We start from the raw sequence: 13,621 nt of genomic DNA, 5'->3' as shown, positions 1-13,621 counted from the left end.
TCTGCCTCTGCCTCGACCTCCTACAGCCTGAGATCTTTGTCTTTTGGTCGGTGGACCAGTTGATGTTGGTTCTACATAAGGGCTTCTTTTGGATGGTTCATCAGTAAGCTTCCTCTTTGTTCTTTTCAACTGTTCTGTATCAGAGGAGTCAACTGTTGGTGGAGGTTGATTGACTTCATGTTCAACAGGGGGGGCAGACATATCTGTGTCTTCATTGGTTTTGGCAGCCGATTCTTTGTCAGAAGATTCAGCTGTTGTATCATCGTCGTCGGTTCCCTCACCCTCTTCGCCATTGGTATCATCGCCATCGGCGTCATCCTTTTCAGAATCTTCATCGGTTGTCTCACCCTCATCACCATCGGTGTCACCCTCTTCTTCCGTGTTCTCATCGCCACTGCCAGCATCATCGTCACTATCATTCTCTTCAGCATCTTCTTCGGGGACATTTCCTGAACAAAACACAAGATATGCACAGATTAATTAAAACATGTGACCAAGTAAATATGGTCTCATGTGACCAAGTAACTATGGTCCCATGTGACCAAGTAAATATGGTCTCATGTGACCAAGTAACTATGGTCCCATGTGACCAAGTAAATATGGTCCCATGTGACCAAGTAAATATGGTCTCATGTGACCAAATAACTATGGTTTCATGTGACCAAGTAACTATGGTCCCATGTGATCAAGTAAATATGATCTCATGTGATCAAGTAATGTGACCAAATGACAAAGTTTGAATACTTACTTCCTACTTCTGCGTCCATGGAAGAAAGATCAACCTCTTTAGGCGAGGGCTCTTTCTCCTTGCTCGATGCCTCTTTCTCCTTAGGAGACGGTTCTTTCTCTGTAACCAATGCCTCCTGGGCAGTTGTCGTCTCTTTTTCTGACTCCAATGGAGTCACATCTCTCGTTCTTAACTCAAAAAGTCCAACATCTTGATCATAGTATTCGTCGGTACCGACAGAACACATCAAAGGACTTGTCGTAACTCTTTCTTTCGCAATAGGACTTTTTCTAATCTCTTGCACTGTGGACCTGGGTGTCGCTGTGGACCTGGGCGTGGATATGTCCTTATCTACCGGATCTATCATCGGGTTCTCCTGCACTGTGGGACTTGGGACAAATCCCTCTTTTCCAAGGAGTCCAACCTCCTTTAAAAGCCCTCTCACAGCATCGATGATTCTCATCTCCGATGCTTTAGCCACGGCCCTGAAATCGGCCTTCAATTCGGTCTTCAGTGCTTCGAGACTTGACACTCCGTGAACTCTTTGTGCTCCCTTTTGTATCCCTTGTGGTGGTATGACTCCTTCTTGCGGTTGTTGTCATTGTTGTGCTTCTTGTTCTTGTTCTTCTTCTTCTTCTTCTTCTCGTCCCTCATCTTCTATTTCATCTTCATCTACCAAGCTTTTTCCCTTCTTCTTTTTCTTTGAAGATTTTCTGGAACGAATTTCCATTTCATGGATTTTTTTCCAGTATATGCTCTCCGGATTCCTCTCAAGATATTGCATCCATACTTTAACCGTTGGATCTTCACTTCCATCAAGATCCTCTACATAAAAAAGAAGAGCTTCTTCTGTCGCTTCCTTCTTAAGAATGCTCTTAATTCCCTGAAAAATAGATGAGACTTATTGTTACCATATGCATCAAGTGACAGTTAAATAGTACCATGTGACCAAATAGGTTATGGTACCATGTGACCGAGTTAAATAGTACCATGTGACCAAATAGGTTATGGTACCATGTGACCGAGTTACATGGTACCATGTGACCAAATAGGTTATGGTACCATGTGATCGAGTTACATGGTACCATGTGACCATGAAACCTGTGACCAACACACCATGTCCTATTTTCTGCGTATCTTTGCTTTAGTGCCAATCTGGTCTATAACAGTCTTGAAACTCCATCTAACATTTGCTTTGACAGACTTCTTGCACATTCTGGGACACGTCGGATCCGCTCCCTCGACGTCTTTGTACATCCCGTTGGCACCCAAATTTGATATGCATTCGAAAGGAAGCAACTGTACCATATTGTGTAAATATTAAATTCCAAAACAAATCAATGTAATAACGGTACTTTTCATTTATACACATAGTGAAAAACACTTACCATAAGAGGGATTATAAATCCACGACAGTGCCATTTTTTCTTTGGCCCTCCACTTCCGAAACTCTTTCTTACTTGATCAATCATTCTATCAAATGTATAGCGTCCCCATGGAAATCTCTCACAGAAAGCCAAATCATCCACCATATCCACCAAATCATGGTTTATAAACTCATCTGTGGTGCCATGATCCAGTATTCCACCGAGCAACATGATAACAGCCAGTTTATTCCTATCAGCAGCCCTTTGAGCTAGTGTCTTCTCGAGATGTTTTATCACACTCTCCTTAGATACCCTTAATTTTTTAATAAACTTACAAAAACACCCCTAACCCTATGCGATCTCATTTTACATTTGCGGCCCCCTCTCCTCTTCATTCTACAAGACAAAAATCGATTCCTGCTTTCTCTGTTCGGCGTCTCCGCCGTTCGGTCTCTCCGTCATCGCCTTGCTAGTGTCCGTCTCAGGTCTCTTCCGTTATTCGATTTCCGAGTCTCCTCCGTCTCCGCCTTGCGAGTGTCAGACTCTCAACCTCACTCAGGTTCCTTTTCGATCTCTCTTCGCCTCTCAGTTATTCGATTTCGATTTTCCTTTTGAACCGTATTATATATATATGTGTACACACACCCCTCAGTTTATTAGAATCCAGTTTTCGAGTTAAGAGAGATCGAAATGGAACTTGAGAGAGGTTGGAATCCAGTTTTCGAGTTTTGTATAGTCCGTGAAATGATGAAATCTGTTTATTGGAATCCAGTTTTTGGAGTTTTGTATCAGAATGGGTTTTGCTTCTGTTTTCAGATCTAATGTTCTAAGTTTTGCGTCTGTTTGTTTCAATATCCTTAGGTTCTCGGTATGCTGAGCTGGTTCGCAATACGGTAGACCTTTGCGCATGGTTGTCATGTATTTATTTAAAAACCCAATACTTTTCGTATTTTACATTCGCAGGAGAAATCGAAGATCATAACGGCAATTGATCTCGGAGACATGGACGAAGTAGCAGAAGCAGTGGAGAAGACGAAGAGAGAATGGGAAGACACGTACGAGAAGACGATCGGGCACATCAAGGCGATACAAGAGTACGACAGATCCAGAAGGGGAGGAGACGGCGATGGAGGGAAGATTTCGCTGCAGAGGCTCAATGGATTGGCTCAGGACGGTTTCTCTCTCCTCGATTCTCTGCAATTCAACTTGGATCTTCTCGCTCCTCAACTTCCTTCCGATGATCAGGTTCAATCTACCCAGTCGCTGCTCGATTCATGGAGGAATCGATACAACAGGTATCGGATTGAGGATACTAGTCTTTGATACTTAGTTTGGTACCATTGGGTCGTATTTGGGAAAATAGAAGAAGCCCGTTTGTTGGATTGATTGTAGTCGAAATGTATTAGAAAACTAAATAAATATGAACTGCTGAAATTGTATATGCTATGTAGAAATGTTGATTTGGAAGAGAGTGGAACCTTGGCTTGATCAAATGGAATAGGTGCATTCTCTGATTGCATTTCGAGTTTTAGTTCGACGAAGAACGGAAGTTGGAGAGCATGAGATATGAGAAATAATGAGGAAAAATAGAAACATCATTTGAGTTTTGTGTATCCTCTGTCAAGGTTTATAGGTCAAGAGGGGAAAACATTTTTCAATAGTAAGTAGTGAAACTAAGAGCTATGTTTTTGGTTATTATGTTGTCGATTGGCCTAAGGAATCCGGGTTTCTGTGTTTGTGGTCAGTTTACGGATACATCTTAGAAATGCTAACTTGCAAGCAAAGGATAACAAAAGGAAAGCTGCTCAGGAAGAGGTAGGGACTATGGCCTTGCATGAATACTTCTCCGCTATGTGTTGATTAGTTGATTTTGCTTGGTAATTATTCCATTTTCCATTTCGGGTTCTCGCCTGAATGCAGAAGGTTTGCCCTGAGCTTTTCAGTCAAGTAGAAAACCTTAATAGTTACCTTTTTGCATTTCTTATTTCAAGCATGGTTAATTACATAAATAGTCTTCTTCCTCTGTGGTGATTGTAGAGAGAGCTTCTTCTGGGTGGCGGAACGGAGTCCACAGTTCGCAGACGTAACCTACAGTATGTACCTTCCCACTGAATTCCATCTGCACGAATACCTTGTTGAAATCTTCAGGGCAGTTGTGGGAAAATGTTAGGATTTGATAATTCTTTTTGTTTTATTTTTGTTATCTTTTGTTTTCCATAACTATACAATTCTTGGTTGCTTTTAGGACAAAGGCTGGCATGACATCAGCTGCTGAAAGCATCAGTGAAAGTCTCCGGCGGACACGACAGCTGATGGTTCAGGTCAGAATAGCTAAGATTATTTATATTGCTCTTGCATTTTCTTTTTGCTTTGTTGCTTCTTATCAAACAAAAGATTAGCAAATCGGTTGATCAAACTTGTTCTCTGAACTTTTGTGGGTACAGGAGGTCGAAAGAAGTACAAACACACTCATGCTTTCTGGTATGTCATTCTTGCGTAATAGTTGAAAAATATGCTTAGGTACTCAATACAGTTTGAAATTTGTCGCATTATAAATAAGTTCCATGGCATGCATGGCTTCCAAGTATCATCATTTTCTACATGGTGATTAAACACACTTCATTTGATGTTTCCGAATGGTGAGGTGTATGGTGAAAATGATTTATGTGTACTTAAATTCACAGAGGAATCTACCGGAGTACTTAGAAAGGCTGAGAGTGAATACAAGGGACATCGGTCATTGTTGTCGAGGACCAGGAATCTACTTTCGACAATGCAACGCCAAGATGTAATCGACAGGTATTGTAAGGATTAGGTTCTGCACAGTTACTTCCATAGATGAATTCTGGCTCATTGCAAGTTTCTTTACTTTTTTCTTTTGGGCTCTCCCAACAGGTTAATTCTTGCAGTTGGATTTCTCCTTTTCTCTTGTGCTGTCCTATATGTTGTTTCCAAGCGTATTGGAATCCTGAAACTACAAAGAATGGCTACCGCCACCATAAAAGCTGGAATGGCTGGAAAAGCAGCTAATGGAGCAAAGGGCTCCCGCCACCATAAAAGCTGGAATGGCTGGAAAAGCAGCTAATGGAGCAGGAGGGTTAGGAGATGGTATGCATCCATGAAAATTAGATGGACATGCAGTTCCAAATGTTATTAATCCTCTAGAACTACGCATGCAACACAAACTTTGAGGTCATGTTGTCTTTTCTCTTGTATATCATACTTTCTAAGTAAGTTTCTATACTGGGTGAGAGCAGAACTAGGAATCAAGTACTGTGTTTGTGTTCTTCCTCTGCATTCTTTTTCAATGGTAATGAAAATATTTATTTGACATCTACTTATACTAGGCTTCTCTATCTATCTCTCTCTCAAATCCTTCTCTTCCACTTATGGCTAAAGTCTCTGTCTTTTAGTCCGGTTCTCACTGTTCTGTTTGTTGCAGGTTGCCTTACGATTTAGATATTTGCAGCTTACCACTTTCCACGAAATGCTTCATTGTTAGATTGTAGAGGAAAGAAAGAAACAGGTAAAGAAGAGGAGAGGAGGACCGGTAGCTGCTCGTTCGCGGTCAGGCTAAGAGCCAGAAGTTCTTGTGGGTCTAGGTGTTGAGAATGTAGCCTCGTTCTGGCCCTTCTTCTGCACACCAACACAGGTACACTTGCAGTTCGCGGTCAGGCTAAGAGCCAGAAGTTCTTGTGGGTCTAGGTGTTGAGAATGCAGCCCCGTTCTGGCCCTTCTTCTGCACACCAACACAGGTACACTTGCAGTTCTCGATCAAATACTCTGCTGTATCTATTCCTTTAGAACCTCTTAGAGACCTTCCAGGCCGTCTGGATCTGTCATCCAGAAAACGCCAGCTTTATCATTCTCTCTGATTTTTTTATGATAAAAATGGTTCTCATCATGCATATGCTTTTATCTCGTTCCTTTTCTGCATATTTTACCTGCCCTGTTTTGATATCGTGCATAATCATAGTTATCAGTTTCATGGTATGGAAAGAGACATTGAATCACGATGATGAGGATCCACCCGATGAATTGAAGGATACGGAAGGAGAAGAAGACGAGAGGAAGCTCGGTAATCTGAGGAAATTCGAGAAAGTGTTCTTCCACGATGTGGGCGTCCTGTTCGAACATGGCGTGCGAGAGAGCAGCCATCGATTCCCGAGACGGTTTTTTTTTCTAATGGATTGGAGAAAGATCAGAAATTTCAGGACATAGATCACATCACGATTCGCTGTCACACCGTTTGTTTGGTGTTTTGTTAATTTTAGGAGACCAATTTCGACAAAATCTTTTAAAAAAAAATTCAAGAGCATTTCCAAATGCAGGAAACTACTCATACGATGGGAAAGCAGTTTCCACTAATGGTTCCATCTTTTATTGCAGTTATGAGCTCGACCGACTCTTGGGCAGTAAGTTTGATGTCATTGATCGAAAGCTTTTCGTTTTTCAAGCAGGCCACTATCCAGCCAGCTTCACTTCAACACGTTTGGCAATGACCGCGTCTGCAAATTCCCAACAAAGATATTACACCAAAATACGACTTGTAATGATTGAATTGTTCGTATTGTCATCACCATTTAGGGCTTCACTTGTGTCATTTGCAAGGAAAAGCGCATCGTGCATGCTTAGGCCCATTGCCTCATATCGCCCGCGTTTGGCTTCATGAAGTTCGGGTAAAGAAGACTGGATGCTATCAACATATTCTTGCGTGAGAATCACTTCCGGAAGATCTGGCTCCGGAAAATATCGGTAATTACCTTTTTTCCTCATCGTTGCCGGTTTCTGATCGTTGATTCAAAACGTCTAAAATGGATTAATTTGCTGGTAAGAAAAGAAAAGATTTGATTAACATGTAGCAGAATTGGAATTAGAGCTTCAGATAGAACCTGAGCAGATCCTTCTTCCCAAAGTCGGGTTTCAGACATGATCTGGTCACTTTGGCTCGACGTGCTTGCCTCTCGATCTCAAAGTCGATAGCCGCGTTAATGGAAGAAAACAAGTTCAAGTTCTTTTATCTCCACCTGCGAAAAGAGAGTTCGAGGTCAAATCAGCAAACTGTACAACACATATCATCAGTGGATGACAAGAAAGTGAAAATTCGGCAATGGGAGAACAATTTCCAGCAATGGAACACATGCTCTATTCAAATCAACCTGCATTATATGGGAAAATTCTTATAAGCAATATGGGACAACCATAAGATAACCAGAGCCAAAGCATTTTCAATACCCTAAAAACTCAAACAATAGAGAGCTAAAAGCTAAAACCCCAAGAGGGGACAATGGAATCCTAAATACAGAATGGAGAACATATAAAAGACTACACTTTTTAGATTTGCATATAAAACAGATAAAGGATTAGTAAGAAAGAACAAAAACTTCTGATGGATCTCTGCAAACCCTGCAGAGGTGGAAGGTTTCGAGAACTTCTGCATGAAGCAGAAGGTTTGAAAAAACGTGGAAGGACATTATTGTCTTTGCCTGCGCTGTAAATGAAACCCTAAGGGTTTATGTTTTGGGTATTATTTGATTATTAGGTTTTTCGGCAGAGTTTTTCTCTCTCGCCTGGCGAGCTTGGGCTCGCGGTTTGCGGACGCCGTTCGACGGTGTCCGGTGACCTTCCTTTGTTGTAATCCTAGCTATGAACGCGGCTTCCTCTTTCCGAGATGTAGGTCCGAGCTTTATGCTCGGTGCTGAATTCGTAACTTCTCTGTGTCTCTTTCCTTTTCGATCTTGGTTCACACGAGGGATTCGGAGTGAATCGGTGAGGGTTCGTGGTGAGAAACCACTACAACTTCCATGGCTGAGAGTAATCTCCATTGTCTGAATGGAGTAGTTTGTCTGAATGGAGTAGTTTGCCAAATCTCGTACGCCCACCACCAGATTCAACCGGAAGGTCCAAGTCAACATACCCGCCGGATGCAATAGGAATGTCAAACTGAGAAATTTGGTACCCTTTGGAAGATCAGGATAAAAGTATTGTTTACTGCCGAATTTGGACTTTAAAGTACACCACAAGATTTTAATATAGTATTTTATTTTTTATTTTATACTAAGATAAAACCATTAAAATAACAAAAAAATTAAATAACAAAAATTTTTAAATATAAATAATAATACATTAAAATAGAATTAATTACAAAAAAATAATAAATGGGGATTAAGGACTGATGACTACAACGAATGAATACCACGTTGGAGTTGACCATGTTTATTTATTATTAAAAATCTTAATAATAAGATCAAAATGGATTCTTTATTTTAAAATTACATTAAAATATTTATTGAAATTTAATCATTTTTATATTCAAGTTAAATTTACAAATGTATATAACTCTAATATAAATAAAATTATGTGTTTTTATTTTACTATGATCTTGGTAAAATATTATCATTTTAATATATAAAATTAGGGTCCAAACTGATTTTTATATAATAAAGATGAACCTTTTTGTTTTTTAAACTATTATAATTTGTTGATATTTTTTAATTATATGTAGTACTTAAGTTTTTCAAAAATCCTATTTTCAATGAAAATAAAAAAAATTAATCAACCCATGAACATTGAGAAACTTATCACGGCATAGATAATGAGTAAAACCAATAAAAAATATATAAAAAACTGTCACAATAACATAAGATGATGATGTGGTTTCATGAGAAACTTTTAAATATAATTATTTATATATATAGATTTTAATTAAAAAAAATACAATACTATCATATAATTATATAATTTTTAGATTTAATAATTATTATAATAAAATTATCTTTTATTTAAAAATATATTAAATTAATAATATTTATTTAAATTTATTATTTAATTATTATAAATTTAGAAAATAATTTTTATTAAATGATATTAAAAATTTAATTACAACTATCGATAAAAAGGTATTTTAAAATAGTATCAATTTTATAATTTATATTAAAATGCAACCACAATCGCAACGAATCATTCAATCCTAATTATTTTCACCCGCAACCATTGTCAACAATAACTTATCAACTAGTTAGTACTAAGCATTTATAAATATTCTAAAAATATCGTCATTCACAATCACAACCTCAACGTTATAACTGCTAAAACCCCCTTGGAAACCTTTATGAGTTGGGTTTGGGTTCATTAACCCTTCAATAAACGGGCTGGGTTTATCCATTTGCCATCTCCATCCTTGTAGATGTCCGCGACCTCTTCCTCGTCTGGAGGGTTAGTGATGACGCAAGCTTCGTTCTTGATTGTGTCAGTATCCTCTTCCCTACCTAGAGGTTTAGGTCTCTACAACTACTTCGCTAAGGTGTTGACGTGGCTACTAGAGATCCAAACCTTGACTCGCTTCCTGGTGATGCCACGTGTTATTTCTGGAAATTTTCTGGATAGAGATTTTCGTTTTTTATTTTTATTTTTGTTAGACCAGTTTGAGAAAAAAAAAAAAAAAAGAATCGGAAATGGCATCTCGTGGTTTAAGCGTACAAGCGACCGTAGTCTCTACGAGAGCGAGACTCAATTCATTACCCAAACCGAAGGTTTCTGGTTTCGCTTGTGGTTCTCTTGCAAGACCCAGAAACCATCGTCTTTCTGTTTCAGCGATGGGTTCCTCTGCTTCTTCTCAGAAGCCCGACAATGTCCAAGGTTTTTGCTCCAATTCTCTCCTGTTATTCGTTTACCTTTCGCTCGGTCGATGTTCTTGTCTGTAATCGAATCTATTTGTGTGGTATGTTCGACAGATTTACTCTTAATCCCAGTTTTCTTTCGACCTTTTCCATGAATCGGCTTTCTTTCCATGATTTTATCCGTATCTATGCTTCTGATAGGATCTCGGAAGAAAACTTAGTCCCGAATGAACGAAAAGGTCTCGCGCTTTTTAGTTTCATTTGTTCTATTGAAGTGAGGATTCAAACTTTTGGCGTGTTTCGTTTGAGTCGAAATCGACTGCAAATGCAAAAGGGTTTCTGTATGTGAGAAATCAGAGACATTTTCAATGGCTATTCAATTGGATGTGAGAAGTTAGTGGAAGGAACCGGGAGGGGAGCTATTACTTTTTCCATCTTCCGTTTCTTAGACCTTAGCCCTTGAAGGAAAGATTACTCGCAGATTGTCATCTTCCTATAAGGCAGTAAAAGAGACTTAAGAGTATGGCATTACATTATATGTTCTGTTTCAGATACCAGGAAGAATGACTTTACTTCTCTAAACGAAGATGAATGGAAGAAACAGCTCACGTCGGAGCAGTATTACATCACCCGGCAGAAGGGGACAGAGCGAGCCTTTACCGGGTACATGCGCTCATCAAAGTTCATCACTTTTAACGTCTCGATTAGAAACAAAAAAAAAGATTACTTACCCTCTTCTGGAATGTAATTTTGAGGCTTTCCTTTTCGAGAATATGTTTTCAAATCCCTCTTTTATCTTTTCAATATATAGAGTTGCGGTTTCACACATAATGCTCGGTTCATGTAACGAGCTTTTTTCTTGGTTTCCAGGGAGTACTGGGACACGAAAACACCAGGAGTGTACCATTGCATATGCTGTGACACGCCTCTGTTTGAGTTAGTACTTTTACTGAAATGTGAATTTGTATTTCTATGCATAGGTTATACTTTTATCTTGGTGGCACATGTTAAACTGTATATGCACAGCCAATCAGAGATTACATCTACAAATCTTGCTCGGGCATGAGCCTAAACCCATTATCAGGATCGAATCTCAGCAGAACTTGAGGCTAGATACTGTCTGTCTGGCTGCAAATGGAAGAGTTAAAATTCTCGTATATGATGATGGTAATAACTTGACCCAATTGATAATCCTGCAGATCATCGACAAAGTTTGATAGTGGAACAGGGTGGCCGTCTTATTACAAGCCTATAGGAGACAATGTGAAGACCAAGTTAGACCTCTCTATTATCTTCATGCCAAGACAAGAAGTACTTTGCGCTATTTGTGATGCCCACCTTGGCCATGTCTTTGACGATGGACCCCCTCCAACTGGAAAACGTTTTTGTATCAACAGGTCGGTGCTTAACCTTTTGTAGGTTTCGTACATAAACACCCTTATCGAACAAGTCTTGATTCGAGCTTTCTCTAACTGGCCTTTGGGCCTTGCAGTGCTTCTTTGAAACTCAAGCCGAACAAGTGAATGCTCTTCAAGTATCAGATAGAGAAAACGAAGACTGGGGAACCAAAATGGTAAATATTTACGTTCAATAAGAATGAAAATTATATGTGTACTGATACTATTGTCTATACAAGTATACTGAGTCCGAGGCCTGCATCTGCCCGAAAACTCGGTCATTTGTTTCCTGCTTTAACTAGGATGAAGTGTGTTCGGTATATTCTTGTTTGTTAGATCATTGAGCAAGAATTCTACAAAAGACAATCTCCTCTGGTCTATATGGAGATACCCATCCCAAAGAAGATAGAACTTGGTCGAATGGGCCAACACAGTTTGATCTTTTGTGTGGATCCATTCTTTCTGGAAGCATTATATGGTGAAATATTAGAAATTTAGGATGTGGGTTTATAAAACTAGGTAAAAATATTGAAAACTCCATGAAAGTCAACAACTTTGTGGATATATAAAATAAAAGAGTACGGTTTTATTACAAACCCAGATCCGTTGAGATCGGGATAATGGAAAAAGTTTAGCCATGAGTAAGTCCGCCATTCACCGGTTGACCCGGCAAACTCGGGAAGACGACTCGGATCAGTGTCGTGGTCGTGCAATCCACAAGCACCCAAAATCCAGCTCAGAGACTAAGTACCCAAAATTAAAATATTCAGAAGCCAAGCGAGAAGCCTGTCACGTCTCCACCACTTCCACTTCGCTACGTCAGTATATATACATGTATACATACATACACAGATTCAATGTGGTGAAAAGAAACAACAATGGGAAAAGACAATGTGGTGGTTTTGGACTTCTGGGCGAGTCCGTACGGGATGAGGACGAAGATTGCGTTGGCGGAGAAGGGAGTTGAGTTCGAGACACGACAGGAAGATCTGTGGAACAAGAGTGAACTGCTCTTGAAGTCGAACCCTGTCCACAAGAAAGTGCCTGTCCTTATCCATGACGATAAACCCATCTGCGAATCACTCGTTCAGGTTCAGTACATCGACGAGACTTGGTCAAAGACCGGTTCTTTCTTTCCATCTGATCCTTACCAGAGATCTCAAGCAAGGTTCTGGGCAGATTATGCGGACAAAAAGGTAAACAATCTCACCCTTTTCTCTGCATTATAGAAGATAATGAAAGATAACTGTTGAGATCTGGTTTGAAAAGTTAAGGTTTTGGTTAGGGTTTTTCAAGCCGGTAACGTCTACTATCGTCTTGAACTATGAAGTTTTGTGCATTGATGAAGGTATCATTCGAAGCGGGAAGGAAGATATGGGGAACGAAAGGGGAAGAGCAGGAACAAGGCAAGAAAGAACTTCTCGAGAGCTTGAAGGTTCTAGAAACCGAGCTAGGCGATAAAGCCTATTTCGGAGGAGATTCATTCGGGTATGTAGACATAACCCTCGTCCCATTCTACAGCTGGTTCTATGCCCTCGAGAAGGTCGGTAACTTCTCTGTTGAATCTGAGTGTCCGAAGCTATTTGCTTGGGGCAAAAGATGTCTTCTTGAACGTGAAAGTGTCTCCAAATCACTGCCTGAACCAGAGAAAGTGTACCGACAAGTCCTCAAACTCAGGAAGTTGTTCGGGATTGAGTGAATCACAAATCAAAACTCTTTATCTTTTTTCGATTCTTGTTATATTTTTCTTAGAATGTGATCGGATATTAACCTAAGGATGCATCGGTCCTGCATGGATTTGTACGTGTCTGCATGAACATTTTTACGTGGTTTTTTTCTTCTTCCTCCAAATTTTTAAGTTTTTTTTTTCTTCTTGAATAAAGAGAGTTTGCATTCTGATTCTTGAGATTGGTTTTGTGTTCTCTGCAACCTTGTAATAATTTGGCAAGACATAATAAATTTGTTTAATGCTAATTTTTTCAGTTACATGATTATGGAAACTATATCGGTGAGTTGGAATATCTTAACAAATTTGAGCCCTTTTTTCTAATTTATGACGTGAAATATCATATAGTATAATGTTATATTGTTGATTATGACTTTGGGTTGAAGAGATGAGTGCTCTGAGTCTTTGACTTTTGTGCAATCGAGTTTGGTATCTTTTTTTTTTCCAGTTAGATGCGACTTTTTATAGTTTCGTGATGTGATATGACAATACAAAAAAAGCATATTATTTTTTTTAACTTTATCTAATTGATTTTATTCCTTTTTTTTTCAATTTTAGCATAAAACAATATATATCGAATTCTTAGGACCTTACAAACATATATACATACATACGTACGTACATAGTTACATACATACATATTTATATAAAAAAAATAAATGTGTAGCATTATATATATATATATATATATATATATAATATCAAAATGAAACCCTAATGTTCTATTACACTTTATGTTACACATTGGTCTAGGGTAGAATTTATCATTTTCCCAGATGCTCTCC

The 13,621-nt window shown here is 39.0% G+C and overlaps 4 protein-coding genes across 4 annotated transcripts in view; 3 read left to right on the top strand and 1 right to left on the bottom strand.

Annotated features, from left to right (window-relative positions):
* LOC109116557 (clumping factor B-like) overlaps window positions 1-1,190 on the bottom strand; it is a 7,726-nt gene extending 6,536 nt beyond the window's left edge. Inside the window, exons 1-2 of the mRNA XM_019202207.1 lie at window positions 749-1,190; window positions 25-449 (exon numbers count right to left, since the gene is read on the bottom strand). Of these exons, the coding sequence (XP_019057752.1) occupies window positions 25-449; window positions 749-1,190 (867 nt within the window). The remainder of the gene's footprint in view (window positions 1-24; window positions 450-748) is intronic.
* A 1,265-nt stretch (window positions 1,191-2,455) lies between these two features.
* On the top strand, window positions 2,456-6,438 carry LOC104810405. Its single transcript, XM_010536694.1, has 11 exons — window positions 2,456-2,653; window positions 3,058-3,389; window positions 3,840-3,909; window positions 4,132-4,187; window positions 4,340-4,415; window positions 4,539-4,575; window positions 4,779-4,893; window positions 4,990-5,091; window positions 5,147-5,202; window positions 5,597-5,746; window positions 6,071-6,438. The coding sequence occupies exons 2-10, from the start codon at window positions 3,097-3,099 to the stop codon at window positions 5,701-5,703; spliced, it is 912 nt and encodes a 303-aa protein (XP_010534996.1). The 5' UTR covers window positions 2,456-2,653; window positions 3,058-3,096; the 3' UTR covers window positions 5,704-5,746; window positions 6,071-6,438.
* Window positions 6,439-9,529: 3,091 nt separating this feature from the next.
* LOC104810406 (peptide methionine sulfoxide reductase B1, chloroplastic) lies at window positions 9,530-11,432 on the top strand. The gene is made up of 5 exons (XM_010536695.2): window positions 9,530-9,732; window positions 10,265-10,376; window positions 10,584-10,649; window positions 10,913-11,110; window positions 11,206-11,432. The coding sequence occupies exons 1-5, from the start codon at window positions 9,549-9,551 to the stop codon at window positions 11,234-11,236; spliced, it is 591 nt and encodes a 196-aa protein (XP_010534997.1). The 5' UTR covers window positions 9,530-9,548; the 3' UTR covers window positions 11,237-11,432.
* A 212-nt stretch (window positions 11,433-11,644) lies between these two features.
* LOC104810407 (glutathione S-transferase U28) lies at window positions 11,645-12,954 on the top strand. The gene is made up of 2 exons (XM_010536696.2): window positions 11,645-12,306; window positions 12,459-12,954. Exons 1-2 carry the CDS (start codon window positions 11,989-11,991, stop codon window positions 12,807-12,809), a joined length of 669 nt encoding a protein of 222 aa, XP_010534998.1. The 5' UTR covers window positions 11,645-11,988; the 3' UTR covers window positions 12,810-12,954.
* Window positions 12,955-13,621: the final 667 nt, after the last annotated feature.

Source organism: Tarenaya hassleriana, unplaced genomic scaffold, assembly GCF_000463585.1.
Source record: "Tarenaya hassleriana unplaced genomic scaffold, ASM46358v1 Cleome18, whole genome shotgun sequence".
NCBI classification, from domain to species: Eukaryota; Viridiplantae; Streptophyta; class Magnoliopsida; order Brassicales; family Cleomaceae; genus Tarenaya; species Tarenaya hassleriana.
Note: the sequence above shows the minus strand (reverse complement) of the source record. Positions and strands in the feature narration are given on the sequence as shown.

Coding starts and splice junctions, on each gene's coding strand:
- LOC104810405 (XM_010536694.1), top strand. CDS start 3,097: ATGGACGAAGTAGCAGAAGCAGTGGAGAAGACGAAGAGAGAATGGGAA. Junction 3,390..3,839: donor TGGAGGAATCGATACAACAG/GTATCGGATTGA, acceptor GTTTGTGGTCAG/TTTACGGATACATCTTAGAA. Junction 5,203..5,596: donor AGCAGGAGGGTTAGGAGATG/GTATGCATCCAT, acceptor CTTCATTGTTAG/ATTGTAGAGGAAAGAAAGAA.
- LOC104810407 (XM_010536696.2), top strand. CDS start 11,989: ATGGGAAAAGACAATGTGGTGGTTTTGGACTTCTGGGCGAGTCCGTAC. Junction 12,307..12,458: donor CAGATTATGCGGACAAAAAG/GTAAACAATCTC, acceptor GCATTGATGAAG/GTATCATTCGAAGCGGGAAG.
- LOC104810406 (XM_010536695.2), top strand. CDS start 9,549: ATGGCATCTCGTGGTTTAAGCGTACAAGCGACCGTAGTCTCTACGAGA. Junction 10,377..10,583: donor ACAGAGCGAGCCTTTACCGG/GTACATGCGCTC, acceptor CTTGGTTTCCAG/GGAGTACTGGGACACGAAAA. Junction 10,650..10,912: donor TGTGACACGCCTCTGTTTGA/GTTAGTACTTTT, acceptor ATAATCCTGCAG/ATCATCGACAAAGTTTGATA.